Source organism: Leptodactylus fuscus, chromosome 5 (genome assembly GCF_031893055.1).
Source record: "Leptodactylus fuscus isolate aLepFus1 chromosome 5, aLepFus1.hap2, whole genome shotgun sequence".
Taxonomy (NCBI): Eukaryota; Metazoa; Chordata; class Amphibia; order Anura; family Leptodactylidae; genus Leptodactylus; species Leptodactylus fuscus.
Window position 1 is genome coordinate 32,225,358 of NC_134269.1, and position 23,703 is coordinate 32,249,060.

At 47.8% G+C, this 23,703-nt stretch overlaps 1 protein-coding gene across 4 annotated transcripts; it reads right to left on the minus strand.

Moving 5' to 3' along the window:
* Positions 1-21,821, minus strand: AKAP8 (A-kinase anchoring protein 8). Of its 4 annotated transcripts, XM_075272855.1 has the most exons (15): positions 21,778-21,821; positions 14,286-14,412; positions 13,723-13,822; positions 13,085-13,138; positions 11,616-11,682; positions 11,369-11,452; positions 11,093-11,152; positions 10,711-10,781; positions 7,446-7,509; positions 7,301-7,367; positions 6,449-6,632; positions 6,301-6,364; positions 4,454-4,584; positions 3,604-3,699; positions 1-758 (listed from the first exon to the last, which is right to left on the minus strand). In XM_075272855.1, the coding sequence occupies exons 1-15, from the start codon at positions 21,794-21,796 to the stop codon at positions 441-443; spliced, it is 1,506 nt and encodes a 501-aa protein (XP_075128956.1). In that variant the 5' UTR covers positions 21,797-21,821; the 3' UTR covers positions 1-440. The 4 variants fall into 4 exon arrangements, with proteins under 4 accessions (XP_075128956.1, XP_075128957.1, XP_075128958.1 ...); XM_075272856.1 differs by lacking the exon at positions 13,085-13,138; XM_075272857.1 differs by lacking the exon at positions 11,369-11,452.
* Between the last annotated feature and the right edge of the window lie 1,882 nt (positions 21,822-23,703).

The window sequence follows — 23,703 nt, forward strand, 5'->3', positions numbered from 1 at the left end:
TTTGGACGGACATGCAGGCCAAAAAAAACCCCAGTTTCCCTGCGGAGGGGCTGCAGACGGACACCGGTGGTTTGCTATAAAAACCCATTGAAATGAATGGGTTTTAAAACTGCCGCCCCCTGTCTGGTTTCTCTGGAGAATAGGCCGAAGACCTGGCGGACAGACAGGAACGCCCCCCTAATTGGGGACTCATTGACAATTCATAACATCCAATTTCTCTCTAAAGCATATGGACACCATAAAGGGGTGGAGGGGTTGTTGCTCAAGCTCCTCCCTGGCTCCGAAATACAAGGGCACTTTTGTAATGGGTGGCCATTTTGTTGGAGACAGTGCCTGAGGGTCTTACACTGAGACATTAGTGATGTAACAGGCGCTGCTTACTTCACATGGTGGCGCTATATTGAAACATAAAAATTCACATCAAGGGATAATAAGTGAGGTTATGGGGCCTCGGCCGCCTCCTCTTCCTCAGTTTCCTCCTCCGTCATTGTCTCATCAGTATTCACAGCTATGGCTGACGTTTCGGTAGTCATGTGATCAGGTTCCACCATCTCTGGTAACACAGGGTTTCTTTCCAATGAGTCGGAGTCTCTGGTCTCATCCTCACTATGGTCAATAGGGAGATCTTCACCATCTATGGTATCACAAGTGGCATCTTCAACAGTATCCTCCTCCTCATCATCATCCTCCTCGGGGACCAGGATATCATGTGTGCTGCTTTCCTCCAGTGAAGAGCCTGCTGGTTTCGGATTCTGTCCCTGGAAAGACAACACGTCAGGCAAGTCATCATTACGGTTTAGGCAACGGATTGATGTGCGAATCCACTTAAAGGGATTGTCTGATGTAGAGAACACTTGTTGGTACGCCCCATTAGGGCATAGCTATGCTGTAAAGTGGAGTGATGCTTTATTTTGTGACACTACAACTCCCAGCATGTCCCGAGTTACCTCAGGATGTATCATCAGTATATACAGGTCTGGCTCAATACATTAGAATAGCCATGAATTGAATTCGATAAGTGATCCTCCCATGTTTTATAGATGCATCATACATGGAGTGATCTCTTTCTGGGAATGTGGAGGTTTATGGCTACAACTAATGAAAACCCAAAAAGTTACTGTCTCAGAAAATTGCAATTTTATGAAAAAGTTCAATATTGTAGACTGGTGGTGTCACCTGCCGAGGTATCCTAAGCCGTGACATGGTCCCTCATCCGGGCTCAGTGGGCTGCACAATCATGGGGAAGACTGCTGACTTGACAGTTGTCCAGAAGATGGCCACCGGCACCCCCCACAGGCCACAAAGCGTCATCGCTGACTGTTCACAAGTATATTAAAGGGATTCTTCCATTAAACTACTTTTTTTTTCTAATGAACATGTTGGAATAGCCTTAAGAAAGGCTATTCGTCTCCTACCTTTAGACGTGGTCTCCGCCGCGCCGTTCCTTAGAAATACCGGTTTTAACCAGTATGCAAACGAGCTCTCCGCAGCAATGAGGGCGGGCCCCAGCGCTGAAACACCGATGAGCGCGTCCCCATTGCTGCCCAGAGCTCTTTCCTGCGCCGCCTCCTTCTTCTGCAGCAACTCCGCCTCTTCTGGCTTCTCTTGCTCTTGTAGTTCGAAACTGCAAGAGCGGCTACCCCAAAATGGCCACCAGCCGGCTCCTGTATTGAACTGCAAGAGCGGCTACCCAAAAATGGCCGCCAGCCATTTTTGGGTAGCCGCTCTTGCAGTTCAATACAGGAGCTGGTCGGCGGCCATTTTGGGGTGGCCTCTCTATGCTCCTGTTTCGAACTACAAGAGCAAGAGAAGCCAGAAGAGGCGGAGTTGCTGCAGAAGAAGGAGGCGGCGCAGGAAAGAGCTCTGGGCAGCAATGGGGATGCACTCATCAACCTTTCAGCGCTGGGGCCCGCCCTCATTGCTGCGGAGAGCTCATTTGCATACCAGTTAAAACCGGTATTTCTACGGAACGGCGCGGCGGAGACCACGTCTAAAGGTAGGAGACGAATAGCCTTTATTAAGGCTATTCCGACGTGGTAATTAGAAAAAAAAAAGTAGTTTAATGGTAGAATCCCTTTAATGGAATACTGAGTGGAAGGAAAAGATCCAGTAGAAAAAGGCGCACAAGCCATCCGGATAACCGCAGCATGAATGCATTGTCAAGCCAGTTTAAGAATTTGGCACAGGTTCACAGCGGCTGAAGTGGACGGGGGCTGCCTTAGTGTCAGCGCTTCAAGAGCCGCCACACACAGACGTATCCAGGACATGGGCTACAAGTTTCGTATTCCTTGTGTCCAGACCCAGAGACAACGTTAGAAGCGTCTTACCCGGGCTAAGGAAAAAAAAAAAAAGGACTGGACTGTTTCCAGATGAAAGTAAAATTTGCACTTCATTTGGAAATCCAGGTCCCGGAGTCTAGAGGAGAGTCCAAAGTCAGCGCAACCATCTACCAAGAAATCACTGGCCAGTATACTCACCTGACCTAAACCCCATAGACCTAAACCCAAGAGGACGATGGGACACGAGACCCGACAATGCAGATGAGCTAAAGACCACTACCAACCTGGGCGTCCATAACACATCAGTGGTGCCACAGGCTGATCCCCTCCCCCCGCCATAGTCATGCACAAAGAGCCCCGACCATCTACTGCAGGGGTCCTCAAACTTTTTAAACAGTGGGCCGGAGGCAGAGCAGGTCACACAGACATCGGGAGCGCTGCCCTCCAATAGGTAAAGTGAAGTGCGCTCCATGGCCTGGCCCGAGCTCCCCAGAAGCTTCATTATAAATGCACGCCTGCCGGCGTTGTCGGCGGGGCCAGACAGAAGTGCTTGGCGGGCCGCATGTGGCCCTCGGGCCGCAGTTTGAGGACCCCTGATCTACTGTATTGACTTAAACTAGGCCAACATTTCTCTATTGCAAATCAATTTTTTAATTGCTCTTACTAGAGATGAGCGAACACAGCACGCTCCCATAGAAATGAATGGAAGCGGCCGGCACGCGGGGGGTTAAGCAGCCGGCCGCCGGGCCAGGTGCTTCCATTCATTTCTATGGGAGCGTGCTGTTTCGAACAGTGTTCGCTCATCTCTAGCTCTTACATCATATTATAATTTCCTGAGATTTGGTTGCCACACGGTGGCTCAGTGGTTAGCACTGCAGCCTTGCAGCGCTGGAGTCCTGGTGTTCAAATCCCGCCAAGGGCAAAAAAAAACATCTGCAAGGAGTTTGTATGTTCTCCCCGTCTTTGCATGGATTTCCATCCCATATTCCAAAGACATACTGATAGGGAAAAATGTACATTGTGAGCTCCATGTGGGGCGCACAATCTACATTTGAAGAAAAAAATAATAAATTTCCTGAGATTCATCAGCTATAAGCCATAACCCTCAACATTCACAGAAATACAGGCGAGACATAGATCACTCTGCGCAGAATGTGACAGTATAGGAGGTCACGTGCGAATTGGATTACTGAAATAAATGACTTTTTTTTTTTTTTTTAAAGATCCTCCAATTCTTGGAGATGCTCCTGTATAGAATTTCTGAGTCTTGTATCTGTACAAATAACCTAGGGATATTCCTTAGTTGGACACGTCTGTTACTCACCTGGCTGAATTTTCTATGAAATTGCAAAAAATCTGTATTCACTAAAAGCGCCTTCGCTTCTGGGACGCTGCCGACCTTTATGCTCGAGTATATAAGCTGGTGAAGATACAAAAATTGAAAGGCTCAGTATTTGATGTGAATTGACATCGTCCTCTAGAGGCAACAAAAGGAAACACAAGTGTCTAGAGCAGGGATAGGGAACGTACGGCTCTCCAGCTGTTGCAAAACTACAACTCCCAGCATGCATACTTGCTCTGCTGTTCTTGGATCTCCCATGGAAGTGAATGGAGCATGATGGGAGTTGTAGTTTCACAGCAGCTGGAGAGCCAAAGGTTCCCTACCCCTGGTCTAGAAGATCAAATGAAGAGAAATTCATAGATGACCGATCCTTAGGCTACCAAATTTATAAAGTTTTACTACTTCAAAAAAAAATAAAAAAAAATTTGAGTGTGAGGGCTTGTTTTTTGCAGGATGGGCTATAGTTTTTATCGTTATCCATTTGAGGGTACACACAAATATATACACACACACAAAAACAAAACAACAAACCTCTACTCACCTGTCCCTGGACCTCCATTGTGCAGCAAACATTAGTGTGGACCTGGTAGGCATTTGACTGGGGCCAGTTAGTATAGCTTCATTTATTTTTTAACCCATGCAGCAGCAGCCTTTCCCCCATTGGGCAACACGCTTTAAATTTAGAGGTGAACATTATTCTGGGAATATCAGGCTTCTTCTCACATGGCAGATGCATCTGAATGAGCTGTCACAAGTCCATGCACACGCTGCAGAATCAACCTCATTCAGATACATGGAATTGCGACAAATCTGCTGCATAGTCAATCTGTACCTTGCAATTCTTTTTGTGGGCCTCGGATTTTGTGTGGTTTTGCAGGAGATTTGAGACATCTGGGATGAGAACATCACAGGCCTGACAGTGCATGGCTTGGACACGATGGAAGTATTGGTCCTGATATGTTCCTGAAAGAGAGGCGGCAATACAATAAATCCATGGAAGAACGCTGTATACCTGCAGGGTGGGGTTGAGCGATTGGGATCGGAAAAGATCGGATGCCAACTGGCGATCGAGTAAATTTCACGATCGTGTTCCGATCCCGCCTAAAAAAAGATCGGGAACGGAGTTCCGATCCCTCAACCGACTTACCTGCACAGAACCACTGCCGCTCCCCGGAGCTCTGGGACGTTGTTCTCTCCTCTCTCTCTTCGCACGCCGGCAGAGCGCTGTGCGCGCCCCCGCCTTCCTAGGCTAGTGTTACTGCTGGGAGAACGCGAGGCTTTTTGTGGCTTAGGAGAGTGTGGGCGGGTACAGGGTGGGGAGACGTGAGTGATGCACTCACGTCTCCCCGCCCTGTACCCGCCCACACTCTGCTAAACCACAACAAGCCCCACCTTCTCCCAGCATCAGTCACACTAGCCTGGGAGGCGGGGGCGCGCACAGCGCTCTGCCGGCGTGCGAAGACAGAGGAGAGAACAACGGCCCGGAGCTCAAGCGGCGTACACGAGAGGGGCGGCATCAGCAGTTCTGTGCAGGTAAGTGGGGAGGACTAAGTAGCCGGTGGATTTTTTAATCACTACACAACTTGGAGGCTTCAATTTTTGGACTCCACGCTGTGTATTGAACAGGATTGTTTTCAAAATCTGATTTTTGATCATTAAAAAAAAAATCCCATTGACTTACATTAGGATCGGAATCGAATGGAAAATGATCAGAAATTGGATTTAAAATCGATCCTGATATCTCAAGATCGGCTTAACCCTACTGCAGTGTCTAAACATGAACAGACTACAGATGTAAGAAAGCATCAAGAAAATCTCCCTTTAAGGAGAGCACCAAGACATGTATGAATGAGGGGAAGTGGGCAGAGGGAAGTATATTTTGCAGCCATATAATAGGTCTGGATATGCTAGGCTTAATAGGACACTGGTGACTTGTTTTTATACTCATATTGTCTGAAGGACCATCCCAGTTAGGGTACGTTCACACGACGGAAACCAAATTCCGCCACGTGAACTTCCGCACGGCTAGGGGCATCCCGCTCCTGATTAGGGCTGAATGAATGGGCTTAAAAAGGAGCGTGGACGCCGCAGGTGACTCAGCCTCGGAATCCGCGGCAAGATAGGGCATGTCACTTCTTTTTTCCGCTACTAGTGGAAAAAAAAACAAAAACAAGTGGCTCCCATTGAAGTCAATAGGAGCCATTGTTGGAGGCGGATTCAGCATCAAAATTCGTCTGCAAAAAACTCTGTGTGAATATCCTCTAATAGTTTCTTTCCTTATCCTGATTTTTACCTTCTTCAATAAGTCACATGATCAGTGTGACCTTTTTATTTTCTAGCATGGGTTGCTGTGTAAACAGGGAGGTCTCTCTCTGCTGCCTGCAGATACTATGGGCAGCTGTCATGTGACCTCAGATTCATCAAAGTCCCGCCCCTGTTCTTCTGCTCTAGTCTTTCTGTTAAAATGCCCCCTCTACCTCTCACATAATCTGCTCCACTATAACTATCAGGTCACCATGCCCCCATTACTTCCCCATTGTTATCTGAAGCAACTGGTGTAGCTTTCAGGCACCAAAAGGAGCCAAAAATCCTTAAATGCTGTGACTCACAGTACAAGACAAAATGGAGGCCAAGGAAACCGTCCCAGACCAGACATCAGCTAAGAACACCATACCGTACCTTTCTGCTTCACAACGTCCTTCGGTTTCATGGACATCTCCTTCCTCTTAAACTTAAGGTATTCCTAGGAAGAAGAAACCATAGTTAGCCACCTACTTGCCAAGGACAGAGACGGCTCACAGGACATGTGCACAAGCTGCTCTCTCACATGAAGTAAGTTCACTCTCTCTCTGGGGAAGAAGATCCGCAAATGTTGTAGGACGCTGTTGTGCAGATTGCTACAGAAATGTTTCAGGATTTCATGCTCCTCCGGAGAGTAGAACCGACACAAGCTGCACGAGAACAATTTGCTGGTATCGCGGAGCCAGGGAAAACTCTTCAAGACATCATGACTGATAAATAACAAAAAAAAAAAGACACGTTATACTTGGAGGAGGTGAATCTAGGTGCCATACATCTGGCATCGCAGCTCGGCCTATTCACTTCAATGAGACTGAGCTGCGACCAGTGAACGTGACATAACGTGGCCTCTGAAGCAGAAGTGGCGCTCCTGGAGCTGATCCACAGGTGTCCTGGGTGTTGGACCCTCACGGAAAACCCACGTTGTAGCAGAAAAAAAAGCGCTACAGTAAAAAACGTGCCGGAAACGCACTGCAGTTTTTTCCAGTAGAGTATTTCACAGAAAGTCCGCAGAGGACCATTGTCACAGGAGTTGTGTTGCCGACCACTGCAGAACATGTCCTCAGGTGTGTCAGGTTGTAGAACCAACTAGCGTCTTCTTGACTAAGTGGCTGCTTCGCTCTACAAACTATCCAATAAGCTTCCAAGCTTGTCCTCCAAGCCAACCCCCTCCCCCTCCCCCGTGTGCCTAAAGAGACTTGGGGAGCAATAGACACCCCCCTCCTCTGGCATTCTCATAGTGTCAGGGTCCCTTTAAATAGGACTGGTGAGGTCTCCTCCAGTACCAGAACCTTCCTATTGGTTTGGAGGATTTGACTGACATTATCTACTTGATAGGTAGATAAGTGCACCAGACATGGCCGCCATCTATGGCTCTTACTGTTTTGAAGGATGTTTCGTCTCTTCCGTCTTCATCTTCTTTTCTGGTGGGGTTGTCGCATCGGAATCTAGGAATTAACACTGGTCTCACGTCATGAACTCAATAAACGGGTAACCTATAATACGGCGCTAATGGAAGTAGTTACCTCTGGACTGCTCTGGAGCCTCGTGTTTCATTGTGTCTCCGTTCGGAGTTGCGGTCTGTTTCTCCTGCAAAATAAAATGAATTGTGATATTAAAGAAGTTTTTCAGGTCTTCTAAACTGATGACTTACCCTTAGGGGTCCCAACGCTATGGATGTGTCGGTTGAAGTGTCAGACGCCCCCCGTGAGCATTGCTTTTGCTTGTCAGGACATGTGACGTCACGGTCATAGGGTCTGACTGCAGCTCAGTCCCATTCAAATGAATGGACTAAACTGTGGTATCAAGCACAAACCCTATACAAATGTACAGAGATGTTCTGATCGGCTGGTGGGACCTGGTTGTCAGACCCTGGCCGATCTTCAATTGATAACCTATCTTAAAGCTAGATTAATAGATAACAGATCAATAAAAAAGCCTGGAAAACCCCTTAACCCTTACTGATACTTCTTCAGAAGCTTAGAATGGAGATGGAAATATATATATATATATATATATATATATATATATATATATATAATATTACCAGAAATTAATAATGGCCAGGACCTTGGCTGTCTCAGGTTTATGGCAGTCATGTGGTAGGAGAATACAGTTCGGTACGCATGCTTAGTCACATAATACACCCACTTTGATGTGTATAAAAAGCTGTCATGTACATAATAAAGTTATGCTTCTGCTCAGACTCATCTTGTCTCTGTGTTGAATGCATCAGTCGATGGCCCGGGCCTACATTCAATATACCCATAGGTCCAATTGTAGACCAACCCGTACGCCTCAAAACTGCTTGAGGAACACGTCCACTCCGAACTCTCCTCCTATCTCTCGTCCAACCTGCTCTTTGACAGACTTCAGTCAGGCTTCAGACCCCGGCACTCCACTGAAACTGCCCTAACAAAAGTCACTAATGACCTGCTAACCGCCAAAGCCAAGTGCCATTACTCTGTCCTCCTCCTCCTCGACCTCTCCTCTGCCTTTGACACAGTTGACCACTCCACCCTGTTAGAAATTCTCTCATCCCTTGGTATCTCAGACCTGGCCCTTTCCTGGATCTCCTTATACCTCACCGACCGCACATTCAGTGTCTCCCACTCGCATACCACCTCCTCACCTCGCCCTCTCTTTGTAGGTGTCCCCCAGGGCTCCGTCCTAGGACCCCTCCTGTTCTCCATCTACACCCTTGGCCTGGGCCAACTCATAGAATCTCACGGCTTTCAGTACCACTGTTATGCCGACGACACCCAAATCTACATCTCTGGACCAGACATGACCTCCCTGCTGGCCAGAATTCCAGATTGTCTAGCGGCCGTAGCCTCCTTCCTCTCCTCCCGCTTTCTCAAACTCAACATGGAGAAAACGGAGTTCATCATCTTCACCCCACCCGATATGGCCCCTCCACCTGACCCATCTATCAAAGTTAATGGAATCACAATTACCCCTGTCCCACAGGCCCGATGCCTTGGGGTAACCCTGGACTCCGGCCTATCCTTCCAGTCACACGTTCAAACCCTCAACACCTCCTGCCGCCTCCAGCTCAAGAACATCCACCGAATCCGCTCCTTCCTCACCCAGGAAACTACCAAGATGTTCGTCCAGGCCCTCATAATCTCCCGCTTAGACTACTGCAACACCCTTCTCCATGGACTCCCAGCTAACACCCTCGCCCCCCTCCAGTCCACCTTAAACTGCACTGCTCGCTTAATTCACCTCTCCCCCCGATCTTCATCGGCTGCTCCCCTCTGCCAGTCCCTCCACTGGCTACCTATAGCCCAGCGAATTGAGTTCAAGCTACTAACGCTAACATACACAGCCATCCACAACCTGTCCCCTCCATATATCTCTGAACTAATCTCCCGCTACCTGCCCACATGTAACCTCAGATCCTCCAATGACCTCCTGCTCCGCTCTCATCCGCTCCTCACAGAACCGTCTCCAAGATTTCTCCCGTGCATCCCCCATAATCTGGAACTCCTTACCAAGACACATAAGACTGACCCCCACAATCACAGGCTTCAAGAAGGCCCTGAAGACTCACCTATTCAGGAAGGCCTACAACCTCCAATAACACTATCACTGCACCCCCATCTGTACAGTCTCCCCCTCTCCTTCTGTCTCTACCCCCCTACCCTCATAGATTGTAAGCCCTCGTGGGCAGGGCCCTCTACCCCACTGTGCCAGTCGGTCATTGTTAGTATTATATCTACCTGTATATTCTGTGTACTGTATGTAACCCCCAAATGTAAAGCACCATGGAATTATATAATAATGTGCAGCACCATGGAATTAATGGTGCTATAGAAATAAACAATAATAATAATAATAATAATAACCCCATTAACACCGTTAGAAAGATGACAGTGTGCTAGGCTGTAACGCCTACCTTTCTGACAATGGTGCCGAAAATAATGGCACCAATATGTCTAGTACCAGGTACATACCGGCAAAGCTGACAGTGCTGAATTCAGCGGTTGTCTTTCTGGCAGTATATAATACCGCACATCCAGGACGACATGAAAGGTCCTCTTTAAGCATCACTGAGTGAGGGAGTACTGGTGAGGTCATTATATTACACATTGGGGCACTAAATTATATATATTATTTATAACGGAGCGCTATCTGAAATTACGTGGTTGAAATGTTTTCCCACTAGGCGGTATTTGGCTTATAAATGATGAGAAACACTGATCTAGATGTCTACTACCAGAATGACAAAGGAGAAAGATAAAAATATACATAACATCAATGATATCGCTATTAATTATGTTAATGGCCCGTTCACATGGTGGATAATGAATTCATCATCCCTCCCCCGCGGCAGAATGAAGATGATCGGCATTGGCGTTGCGGCTTTCCGCCACTGAGTAGATCCAGATGAACAGGCCTAATATCAGGAAGGATGATTATTTTACAGTCTCTGACTCCCATTGAAAACAATGGCAGGCAGAAACCTGGCTAAATCTACCACTGATTTGGGGGCAGAATCCGCCCCCAACTTAACATGAAATGGGGGCAACATGGCGGCTCAGTGGTTAGCACTGCAGCCTTCCAGTACTGGAGTCCTGGGTTTGAATCCCACCAGGAGCAACATCTGCAAGGAGTTTGTATGTTCTCCCTGTGTTTGCGTGGATTTCCTCCCATACTACAAAGACATACTGATAGTAAAAAAAGGTACATTGTGATCCCTATATGGGGCCTCGCAATCTACAAAAAAAAAACCCAAAAACCTACATATGAACAGCCCCCAAAACTGCACCCCAGCAATGACCTCACCTCCTTGTTTTCAACATTTGCTGGCTGGCTGGCGCTCGGTGCAGTCGGCTGCTGCACTTCCTTAGCTGTACCTATCAACGAAAAGAAAAAGTGCCATCATCACGCCAAAAATATTTCACTCTGCAGCCAGTAAGAGGTTAAACATTTTTTTTTTTTGCAAATAATAATTAAATTTGAATGGAAAATTTCCCAATAGACTGGAGCGCGACTAATCAGTTCACTGGTAGGATGTAAGTGCCGGTCGCACATCCACCCAAAATATAATAAGTGGACAGATTATATATATATATATATATATATATATATATATATATATATACATACACACTGAAAATGAGCTCCTTTCGCGTTATGGCGGCCAGGAAGCTGTATTGACACTCACCTCCTGAATTTGGTGGCTGACTGGCGGCTTTCTGGCTCTGTGTATAAGCAGCGGCGGCTTCTGTCAGTGAAAAACAGTAACTTGAAAACAGCTCAGACAGGAGAGCGAGCGTAGCCAAAAAAAAAACGCAAAGAAGTTGCCCATAGCAACCTGAGAAACTCCAGCTATCATATGGAACAGGGGGCTCCGGTTGGTTGCTACGACCAATGCCGTTTCGCAGCAGTTCTTTCGTGACTGTAGCATATCATGTGAATACACCGTTTCGCCGGTTCTCACCTCTCCGTTTTCGGTCTCGGACTCTCCATCGCTGCTTCTTAAACTTCTTTATGGTTTCTGGTGGATTATTAGCGTTATCTGGCACTAAGAGAAAACAAGGATATGATGTATAGGTCGGGTCAAGCAGCGCCCACGGTCACACATCGGGTTACTGCTAACAATATGACAGCTGGAAAACGGCTGCTATGGGCAACGTCCCTACTATTACTTTGCGTCAGGTTGGATAAATTTCCACGAGTAACCGTACCTGTCTCCTCTGCTTTAGGGAGCTGCTTGAGTGTGGGGGACACCATCTTCTTTTTTAACGGTGGCCTCTAGAAGATGGAAGCAAGACAAAAGAAGATATGATCAGAACCCCTTACTGACCCGGCCATTCTCGGCATGAGACCACCAGCCTTTTCTAAACTGAACCTTGAGCCATAACCCGCTTCTAGGAGCTGCGACTAGGCCTAGACTTTCCCCGCAGCAGCCACTATAAATGAATGGTGGCCCACGTGAGGCATTGATATACATGGTCCACCCCAATATGGCACGGGGTCTCATTCCACATCCTAGCTATAGGCCGGTAGATTTTGGGATGGGAATGCACCTTTCGGTCACAGCTCTGCTCATCTACCTGCTGCAGCCAAGGATGTTGAGTCGGAGTCATAACATTTTCGCATATTCCTTTCCCAGAATTCCTAGTAGAGCATATCTAGTCTGGTGGCCTGACATGGTACCCCTTCTGACCCATGATATCCTAACAAACGAATAAACCATGTACTCCATTGTTTGCCCCAAAACTATGTTTTTGCCCCTCTATACGATGTATGTATGCCTTATAACTGAGTGCTATATGTACAGAGATACAACCATCATCCCGTCTGAATGCATTACCAGGACATCCAGTTCCCGGATATAGGCTGCTGGAGGAGTCCCATGGACATCTTATAGGTCAGGGGTACCCAACTACTATTAGTGAAGGTCCGTTGACTGGGTTCCACCATCAAATAAAGGTCCAGTGCATTATTTATGGTATTTATAGGACAAAAAGACGTGTCTGACTATAAGACACACTAGAGGTTCAGATATTTTTTTTTATTAAAAATTACTTCCCAATGTTGCATTATACTGTGTGTTGTGGCGCTATAGTGTGCGGCGGCAACTCGTGTGGGATTATACTATGGGAGAGTCACTAATGCGCATTATACAGGGATTGGCGGCAGTAAGGAGCATTATACGGTAGGTGGGGGGCACTAATGCCCCCTCACAGTATGATGCCCCATTCTTGTGCCTCAGTAGTGCCCCCCACAGACAATACACATTGCCTGCACAAGAGTCCTCACGTGTGAAGACAACAGATTTGATTACCGATCCCTACTGCTGCTAGAGCAAGAGATCACGGCTAGGGGACAGTGGGCGGGAGATGAAGGTTTCTCCTGGTCGGTGTCCTAATGACAGAGTTGGCAGGCATGGGTCCCTGCAGCAATCGGCCGTAGCCCGGGTTCGGACTGTGGTCCTCGAGTTGAGAACCCCTGTTATAGATGCTCTGTTACGTCTGCGTGTAACATATGGTTCATATCCGTACCATAAGCATGGCATATCAGATTTACCACAATCATTAATCTCTCACCACCTCCCCCAACCACGACTTTGCGCTCTCCAATAGGTACCGCTCCGCTGATTCTGGCACAGTTACATTTTTGTCTGTAGCCTCCACAGTTTGCAAGTACTCACCTCTGTTACTTCCAGCACAGTTATGTTGTTTACTGTCGGGTGGGCGGTCCTAGGCTGGAGAAGAAAGACAGGGATTACCCACCTGACACAGAATAGAACTGTGCTGAACTAACAGTAGTGATTGCTCAGGAAAGGTGGGGGCTAGAGAAAAAAATTCCAGCTATGTCAGAATAAGTGGAGAAGTCTACGGAAGGATGCAATGAGCTGGCGAAAGGTCAACTAAGTAGCAATCCTGAATCCATTAGAAAGCTGTACAATAAAAATAAGGTGTTTCTCTATTTAAAAGGGTCACTTACCCCTATAAACAGGATAAGAGTCTGATCAATGGAGGTCTGACTGCGGAGACCCCCGCCAAGCCCTGGTACCTGGATGGATCAGCGCTCAATGCACTAATGCTCTGTTTATCTCTATGGGACTGCCGGGTTTAGTCTTCTCCATTCAGTTGGGGGTACAGGGGACCACCAAAGTCCCTTGTGTCAGACGTTACAATACACACCACCCCATGGTTCGGATACTAGAATTACCTATTGGAATGCCACAATATTGCTCCATATACTAGACCCATAAACATGGCTGCCATTATTAGGGGAACAGTTAACTATGCACCTTCTACAGGGGAGCAATGAGTACTGGCTTACCATCCTGGGTGTTGGAGCACTTGGTCCTGGTCCTGTCCAAAAGGAATTTCCTTGCATTTGAGGATTTTCGGCAAACTTAAAGTCACCATGGAATGGAGGTCTAGAGAAGAGGAAAGACGACACATAATACATGTACTGAGGTCAGGGATTTGGAGACGACTCTTTATCCAAACACTCGCACCTTTCAACACAGGCGACAGGGGGGGGTAAGCTGATGGGTCTATCGAGGACACTTGGGGGCATTTATTAAAGATAAGCATTCCCTACACCAGTCTTAGTAAAGGTCCAGAGTGGCAGAAAGTGCAACTAAATTATTAAGAGGCTCCGGACCCCTAATAAACCGGGTGCCCGCCATTGCACCAAAATGGAACTCTATGCCATGTAGGAGAACATATTAAACACGGACGTTCCCAGTCTGCTGCACCCAGGAGTGGTGAGCAAGGCACAAAACCAGTAATGTAGTGCAACTCTGGTGCAAGCAATGGGTGTAAATGGGTTAATAAATCCCCCCCAATACCTCTACAGTGGACATATCCAAAGGAAAGTTGTCTATGGTAGACTACCTGTTATGGGTTGGAAAATTAGAAGATGGCATCCCAAATCCTTGCTGTAATCCTGGCGTATTAGTGGCGAATGGAAAATTTGTAGGGAAGTTCCCTGGTCCACGGGGGAAAGGAAACCCTGGTCCACCTATATGAGAAACATGAAGAGATAAGAAGTCATGTACTAGTGTAAGCAACTATGCCATTACTTCTATATATACTTGGGCCTAAGAACAGGAAGTCCCTCTATGGCAGACTCAGACCACCCATAGATTACATGGACAGGTATCCATTAGACCTCACACATGTAATACCATGTTACCCCTGCAGGAGCAGTAACCCCTTTAAAATGACTGTTTAGTGTGCGGTGTCCCCCGAGTGACCACCAAAGTATAGCTAAGTAAGGGTATGTTCACATTCGCCTACACACCTCTGTCGCAGTGTCCTCTGAAATTGGTGAACGCAAAAGTCCTGCACGCACAACCTTTTCCTCCACTGCATTCATTCAGTTTAAAAACAAGGGACACCTAATGGATCCCATATAATCACTATGGGGTTCGTCGGGCTCCATATGTGTCCACAGCTATAGTGATCCACTTGTCTGTTGTTCTGGTCATCTGACGGATCAGAACAACGGACGGCGGACGATAGTGTGAACCTGGTGTCAGGGGAAAATAATAACAAGGTGACTAAGAAATTTCCAGACTGTCTGGTTAGGTACATCAGTCGAGTCCTTGGCCTTAAAGGGATTCTACCATTAAATTTTTTTGTGTGTGTGTGGATAAGACGTCGGAATAGCCTTTAGAAAGGCTATTCGTCTCTTACCTCTTGCCGCGCCGTTCCTTAGAAATACCGGTTTTTACCAGTATGCAAATGAGCTCTCCCGCAGCAATGAGGGCGGGCCCCAGCGCTCAAACAACGATGAGGGCGTCCCCATCGCTGGCAGAGAATTGTCTCCTTCTTCGTCCGCAGCATCATATTCAATGTCTTCTTCTGGCGCAGGTGCAGAGCAGAGCGTGCAGGTGCACAGGCCACGGGAAAATGGCCGCTAGAAGTTACGAGCCTGCGCCAGATGACACTGAAGATGACGCGTGCGGACGAAGAAGGAGGCAGCACTTGGAGACACTTCTCGGTGCGGACGGCCCCATCGCTGTGAGAGAACTCATTTGCATACCGGTAAAAAACAGTATTTCTAAGGAACCGCGCGGCGGAGACCACGTCTAAAGGTAAGACACGAATAGCCTTTCTAAAGGCTATTCCGACGTCTTATCCACAAAAAAAAAATGTTTTAATGGTAGAATCCCTTTAAAGGGGCTGAGATCTAAGCTGCAGTGACCAAGCATGGCTACTACACAGTGTAAGGAGCCAGAATCCTCTGCCATGGACAGTAAATGCAATTTCTACGAAAGACAAACCCGCAGCATGTCAATCATTGCTGTGGATTTCACCCTCGGATTTTAACTCTTGCAATGCTGATGATGAAAGACTGCAGAGAGTCCTGTAGGTGGGTTAGAAAGAAAAAAAAACAAAAAAAAAAAAATCTGGATTTGGATCATCAATATCTTAAAGGGACCTTTCATGCCCTAACGTTGGCAGTATTATATACCACTAGGAAAGTTGACAGCGTACGGTTAACGCCTTGCCGGGAAGCCCCCGTCTGCAGAGATATCAGTGCCGTGAATTTTTTTTTTTCTTTTTTAACCCCTTCCCGCCGATGGCATTTTTTTATTTTCGTTTTTGACTCCCCTCCTTCTAAACCCCATAACTTTTTTATTTCTCCGCTCCCAGAGCCATATGAGGTCTTAATTTTTGCGGGACAATTTTTTCTTCATGATGCCACCATTAATTATTCTATATAATGTACTGGGAAGCAGGAAAAAAATTCAGAATGGGGTGGATTTGAAGAAAAAATGCATTTCTGCGACTTTCTTACGGGCTTTGGTTTTACGGCGTTTACTGTGCAGCCAAAATGACATGTCCCCTATATTCTGTGTTTTGGTACGGTTCCAGGGATACCAAATTTATATGGTTTTATTTACATTTTGACCCCTAAAAAAAATTCCAAAACGGTGTTAAAATTTTTTTTTCTAAAAGTCGCCATATTCCGACGGCCGTAACTTTTTTATACGTGCGTGTACGGGGATGTATAGGGCGTCTTTTTTTGCGGGGCCGGGTGTACTTTTTAGTTCTACCATTTTCGGGAAATGTTATTGCTTTGATCACTTTTTATTCTAATTTTTATCAGAATTAAAACAGTGAAAAAACGGCGGTTTGGCACTTTTGACTATTTTTCCTGCTACGGCGTTTACCGAACAGGAAAAATATTTTTATAGATTAGTAGAGCGGGCGATTTTGGACGCGGGGATATCTAACATGTATATGTTTCACAGTTTTTAACTACTTTTATATTTGTTCTAGGGAAAGGGGGGTGATTTGAACTTTTAATACTTTTTATATTTTTTTATATATTTTTTTACTTTTTTTTTTGCATTTATTAGACCCCCTAGGGGTGTTGAACCCCAGGGGGTCTGATCACTAATGCAATGCATTACAATGCTAATGCATTGCAAAAAAGCATCATCTCTTTTGCAGGCTGCATACACCAGCCTGCAAAAGAGAGAATTTGCAGACCGGCTGGGAGCCTGTACAAGGCTCCCGGCTGTCACTGCAACATGACGTCGGCCCTGGAGCATGCTCCAGGAGCCGGCGATCCTTGCCAAAATGGCGGCGCCCATGCGCCGCCGGGAAAATGGCGCCTCCGGCGCCTTTGACAGCAGCGCCGGAGGGGTTAATGCCTCCGATCGGTCCGGGGACCGATCAGAGGCATTAGAGCTGGTTGTCTACTGCTTAAAGCAGTAGACACCCGGCGGCTATGATGGCCGCCCGGCTCCCGGGCGGTTGCCATAGTTACAGACCCGACACGCGCCGTACTATTACGGCGCATGTCGGGAAGGGGTTAATGTAGATTGTGAGCCCCATATAGGGATCACAATGTACTTTTTTTTTTTTTTTTTTTTTTCATTTAAAGGGATTCTACCATTAAAAAACCTTTTTTTTCTAGATAACACGTCGGAATAGCCTTTAGAATGGCTATTCGTCTCCTACCTTTAGATGGGATCTCCGCCGCGCCATTCGTTAGAAATACCGGTTTGTACCGGTATGCTAATTAGTTCTCTTGCAGCGATGGGGGGCGGGCCCCAGCGCTGGAAATGCGATGGAGGCGTCCCCACTGCTGCTCGAAAACCGACTCCAGCGCCGCCTCTATCTTCTGCTGCATCCTCCCCTTCCTTCTTCGGCTTGACGTCGGACGCCTGCGCAGTACGCTCTGTTCGGCGAAGACTTCGAGGAACGTACTGCGCATGCGCGAAATTGCGGGGTCGGCACTATGGCCGCGGGCATGCGCAGTACGTTCGGCGAAGTTCGCCAAACAGAGCGTACTGCGCAGGCGTCCGACGTCCAGCCGAAGAAGGAAGGGGAGGATGCAGCAGAAGATAGAGGCGGCGCTGGAGTCGGTTTTCGAGTAGCAGTGGGGACGCCCCCATCGCTGCGAGAGAACTAATTTACATACCAGTACAAACCGGTATTTCTAACGAACGGTGCGGCGGAGATCCCATCTAAAGGTAGGAGACGAATAGCCTTTCTAAAGGCTATTCCGACGTGTTGCCTACAAAAAAAAGTTTTTTAATGATAGAATCCCTTTAACAATAGAAGTCCCAGACATTTCGAGCTCCCATTTGAAGCAATGGTAGAAATGTTAAATGACCCCTCTCTGGGACTTCTAGTGTTAAAGAGGACCTTTCACCGATTTGGGTACAGGCAGTTCTATATACTGCTGGAAAGCCAACAGTGTGCTGAACTCAGTGTAGTGTCGGCTTTCCCGATCTGTGCCCCGGGTAAAGAGCTATTGGTCCCGGTACCGTAGCTCTTTACAGTCAGAAGGGCGTTCCTGACAGTCAGTCAGGAACGTCCTTCTGCACAGCAGCGCCTATCGCTCTGTACAGTGTGAGCGGGGAGGGACAAGCACTGTGAGCAGAGGGAGGGGGCGTTCCTCCCCGCTCACACTGTACAGCGCTATAGGCGCTGCTGCGGAGAAGGACGTTCCTGACTGACTGTCAGGAACGCCCTTCTGACTGTAAAGAGCTATGGTACCGGGACCAATAGCTCTTTACCCGGGGCACAGATCGGGAATATAGAACTGCTTGTTCCCAAATCGGTGAAAGTTCCTCTTTAAGTCTTTGTAGAATGGGAGGAAATCCACACAAACACGGGGAGAACATACAAACTCCTTGCAGATGTTGTTTCTGGCAGGATTCGAACCTAGGACTCCAGCGCTGTAAGGCTGCAGTCCTAACCACTGAGCCACCGTGCTGCTCAGTGTGCTACTGCTGTGAATTTCTGTCTTAGCCTTGTACAGTTTGAGTAGGGGGCGCTCCTCATAGCCCAGCAACAGCCCTAGAATTCTGTGTGCACATTACAGACTAGAAGTAACAGTCTTTGAGATGGGGGAGTAAAAGGAAAAAAATGAAGAAACCATGCAGATAAGAAACAGCCTTGCATAACCAAAATATCAGCCCTACAGCTCCTTGTACACAATCGTAAGAACACAACCTATTACTCCTCCTACACATGTATTCTTGTTTTATCACGGACAGATCCTAGACCATCATGTATGTGCCATCCATGTGGTTTTACATAGGACGTGGCACAAAGCAGCAGCCATTCTGGAATTGTTATATTGATGGCCTCAGATCAGTAGAAGGTCTTAAAAAAAGAGGCAATTGGGACACAGGAGGGGAAATGTGCCATCATGGGCCAAAAATGTGCAACGCGGAGATGGGTTTATGGCCACTGCTTAGTTCATAGATCTGGTCCACTGAGCGCAGTCTATACAGAAATGGTTCCTATCTTTTCCAGTCTTTGGCACATAAAATCACTCAGATCTAGGAGCAGAGGTCGACCTAATGTGTATGGAGCGCCCCCGATGGCAGATCACAGAGAGTCTGACCGCAGGGACCACCAGTGGTCAGGAGAACAGGTAACCAAAAGTCCAACACCTGTATGCTGCTCGGCCTTATGGCTAAGATCAAGTGTAGTATCTGTTCTTATCAGAAGCAGAAAGTACGTGAAACCGCTGGGAGGACCGGCTCAGCGGGAGTAGACCGAAATCAGTGGAGATGGGAACGTGAGAACCACTTTGGGCATGTTGCCGGGGGACGCAGCTAGTAATCGGTTCCACCAGTGGTTTTGGCTCCGGCCACTGCAGGGGACTGAGGAAGACTGCTGACGCTGGCAACACGACCACTTGGCACCTCAGTGCCATGGATCTTGGCTGGAGGGTGAGGAGGCGCTCGAAGGCCTCTTGTGTTGTGCCTCGGGGGCTGAGTGGACCCCGAGGTGCCTTAATTCACTAGGCGTGGGAAACCCACTGAATAGGGCACATTGCGTGGCACAAGCAAACACCTTTTGTGAGCACCCACTCCCTATGCCTGGTTTACCAGTGCGGGGAAATTTTTTATAGAACCGGCGGTGAACCGGGCCTTGAATGGCACTTCACCTAATGTTTACATGTTCTTCACTTCTTTTGTTTCACTCTGTCCACTTTTTTGTGTCCGATGAAGGGATGCTGTACCCTTTTGGGACACCCCCGACGGTCGTCTGGAGGTGAAGTCTGTAATGGGCTTCCCTCCTGTCTCTTGTTGATCCCCCCTGGGAGACTGGGGGGAACGCAGGTCCTTTGGTCTGGGTCCGGGAGTAACCTTGGTGGTGGCAGCCCTAGGTGAAACCGGACTAAGGTCAGCTCCTAGTACCCTGGGTGGTGGCAGCCCCAAGGAGAAAAGGGCAGTTGAGGGCTTTCGGCTGTTACCCCACTGATACTCGATTCCGCTCCTTTTGGACCTTGTGGGGGGAGAGTTAGTCGGGAACCCCCCCCTATCTCCTTTTGGGGAGGGGAAGCGACAGCATCCTGGGCATGTTTTTTTTAGTGGCACCCCACTTTTTTCGTGCACAGTGGTGTTTACGTTGGCACTGTTTGAGGCCTTCAAAAGAAAAAAAAAAAAACCCTGTATGCTGCAAAACCCCAAGCAAACAAAACAGAATATTGCTAGGTTCACCTGTCCATTCTGAGCTTTCCGTCTTCTGCATGCCAGAAGTCGGAAAGCTCAGACCGGGTCCGGCCGTGAGCGCCGGTGAGCGTTTTATGCTCTCCGCCGCGAAACCGGATTTTTTAATCCGGACACAGAGTACTGCATGTCCGACTCTGTGTCCGGATTATAAAACCCGGTTTCGCGGCGGAGAGCGCAAAACGCTCACGGCCGGACAGCTTTCTCACCCATTCAAATGAATGTGTATGAAAGACTCCTGCAGGTTTCCGTCTCCTGCTCTGTTTTAGGCAGGAAACGTAAACCTGAACTACGGAGAGGAGAACGCTGATGTGAACGAGCCCTATTAGAGGCAATGAACCATCTGAATGGGTTTTTTTTGGTCTCAGAATAAAAGGATTTGGTCCCATATTATTCAATGGAGAGTGGGGGTACACTGACTGCATTCACGGTGTCGATGGCGAGCACCTGATACCAAACTGATCCTTCTTAAAGGGACTTTTCAGACGTTACGAATAGAAGACACTGTGTAACAAATTATACATCTAATTCGTTATAGAATACCAAAAATGTTAAACTATCATTAAAAATAATGGAAGCCAGAGAGTAATCTTCCCCATTCCAACCAAAACTGGCCCCAGCTCCGTCTGCGCAGCGCCATACATCGCACTGAGGCTATTTTCGGTACTGCATCTCAGGCCCATACACTTGAATGGGACCCAGGTATGTAGCTCCATTCTGACCCCACAATATGTGCTAAAGTAAGGAATAAGCCAGCAGGATTGTGCCGCAACCGATCCAACACACCAGATCACAGGCCACATGTATGGCCATACTTAACCCCAGGAAACGGCCTCTATTACAGCTGCAAATCCCGTCCAGATCAAGGGTCTAGGGCCCCAAACTGGCACCCCGGAGCGTACTAGCGCCTCTCCATGGCCGCCATTGTGTCAGGTAGGAGAAACGAGCTGGAGGGACGTACAAGGCTTAGATCACATGGCAGAATCTGCTGCCCATTCATTTCAATATGAGAACGTGGTGTTCAATGTTTGGGCAGAACCTGCCATTGAAATGACTGGGGATAGGCTGCAGAGTATAAAACATGGCGCTGCCTTAGAAACTTTATGGCAGCCATGACATAAAATATTATTTTTTCCACCCCCAGAGACCATAGAGGAGGTGTAAGAAGAGAACACAAGGCAGCCCCAGCCCCAATCCTATTACACGTCCCTCTACATCCGCTGGAGAACTACAAGTTGCAGAATGCCAGGCCAACATGTCTGCTACAGGAACCTACAGAGCCAAATGTGATTTGGGCCTGCAGCCCGCTCCGAGACAAGTACGCCCCCTGCAGACTATGACCGGTAGCCCCTGAAAGAACCCCCACCACCGCCACCACCACGCCGTATTCTCACCCCACTGCCTCGGATCCATCGTCTCGGCCGTTATCGAGCTACGACACAGCGCATGCGTAAATCGCTCGATCACGTTCCCGTTCAGAATACCTGGCCCGCTATTGGTTGGGTCCCGGATGTGACGTCATTGGGAGTTGTGCAGCTTTGTGAAGCTCAGCGCGACATCTTTACTGAGGGAAGTTTCCCTCTTGTGTTTTTTAGAGGCTGACTGCTCATGTATGTGCTATGTAGGGGCTGCAGCAGTCAGGCACATTGGAAGTACACGTTATGTGGGAGTCATGTCCATGAGCACAGCTCTGGTGTAAGCTAGAAAGGTGCACCTTATGGGTTGGCTAGGATTTGGTGCTATTTTGGGGGTGGCTGGGGTCAGTGTAAAAGCAGAGAAAGAAGATGTACTAATCTGGTTCTGAAACTCCATTGTCCGCTCCCCTTTTGTTGCATACTGGGTATCGAAGCGCCGAAAACCGTAAGACTCGCTTTACTGCTGAGTCCAATCATTGGGTTAAGGCTAGATTCACACGACCGCAGTGTAAAACGCCCGTGAAGACATCCATATGTCATGGCCTTCTTGCACCTGAGTGACGGTCGATTTTACAGATCCAACATACGTCTCGGTGTATGGAGGGATCCGTAAAAACAGCAGAAAGTAGGCCATGACCTATGTTTGGCCAGGCTGTGACCATGGACTGTTAAAATTATGGTCACGTGAATAGCCCCCCTTTAGTGAAATGAATACCGCCGTGTGATGTTAAAAAAACATAAGTGGAGAAGGGGGCTGCAGGTGCGATTTTTTTGGGAGTTACCCACCCACCCTTGTTATTAGATATAAGCAGCAGTATTTTTTTTCTCAATTGTTTTATTTTACGCTGCGCCTATGATTATGTGGCCTGTGATCTGGCTTGTTGGATCGGTTGCGGCACAATCCTGCTGGCTTATTCCTTACTTCAGAGGTGCCCAGCACATATTGTGGGGTCAGAATGGAGCTACATACCTGGGTCCCATTCAAGTGAATGGGTCTGAGATGCAGTACCGAAAATAGCCTCAGTGCGATGTATGGCGCTGCGCAGACAGAGCTGGGGCCAGTTTTGGTTGGAATGGAGAAGATTACTCTCTGGCTTCCATTATTTTTAATGATAGTATAACATTTTTGGTATTATATAAGGAATTACATGTAGAATTTGTTACGCAGTGTCTTCCATTCATAACGTCTGAAAAGTCCCTTTAAGAAGGATCAGTTTGGTATGAGATAGGTGCTCGCCATCGACACCGTGAATGCAGTCAGTGTACCCCCCCACTCTCCATTGAATAATATGGGACCAAATCCTTTTATTCTGAGACCAAAAAAAAACCCATTCAGATGGATCATTGCCTCTAATATTCTGTTTTGTTTGCTTGGGGTTTTGCAGCATACAGGTTTTTTTTTTTTTTTTTTTCTGAAGGCCTCAAACAGTGCCAACGTAAACACCACTGTACACGAAAAAAGTGGGGTGCCACTAAAAAAAACGTGCCCAGGATGCTGTCAGTCAAAAACTTACCCTTCCCCTCCCCAAAAGGAGAGAGGGGGGTGTTCCCGACTAACTCTCCCCCACAAGGTCCAAAAGGAGCCGAGCGGAGTCGAGTATCAGCGGGCTAACAGCCAAAGCCGAAAGTCCTCAACTGCCCTTTTCCCCTTGGGGCTGCCACCACCCAGGGTACTAGGAGCTGACCTTAGTCCAGTTTCACCTAGGGCTGCCACCACCAAGGTTACTCCCGGACCCAGACCAAAGGACCTGCGTCCCCCCCAGTCTCCCAGGGGGGATCAACAAGAGACAGGAGGGAAGCCCATTACAGACTTCACCTCCAGACGACCGTCGGGGGCGTCCCAAAAGGGTACAGCATCCCTTCGTCGAACACAAAAAAGTGGACAGAGTGAAACAAAAGAAGTGA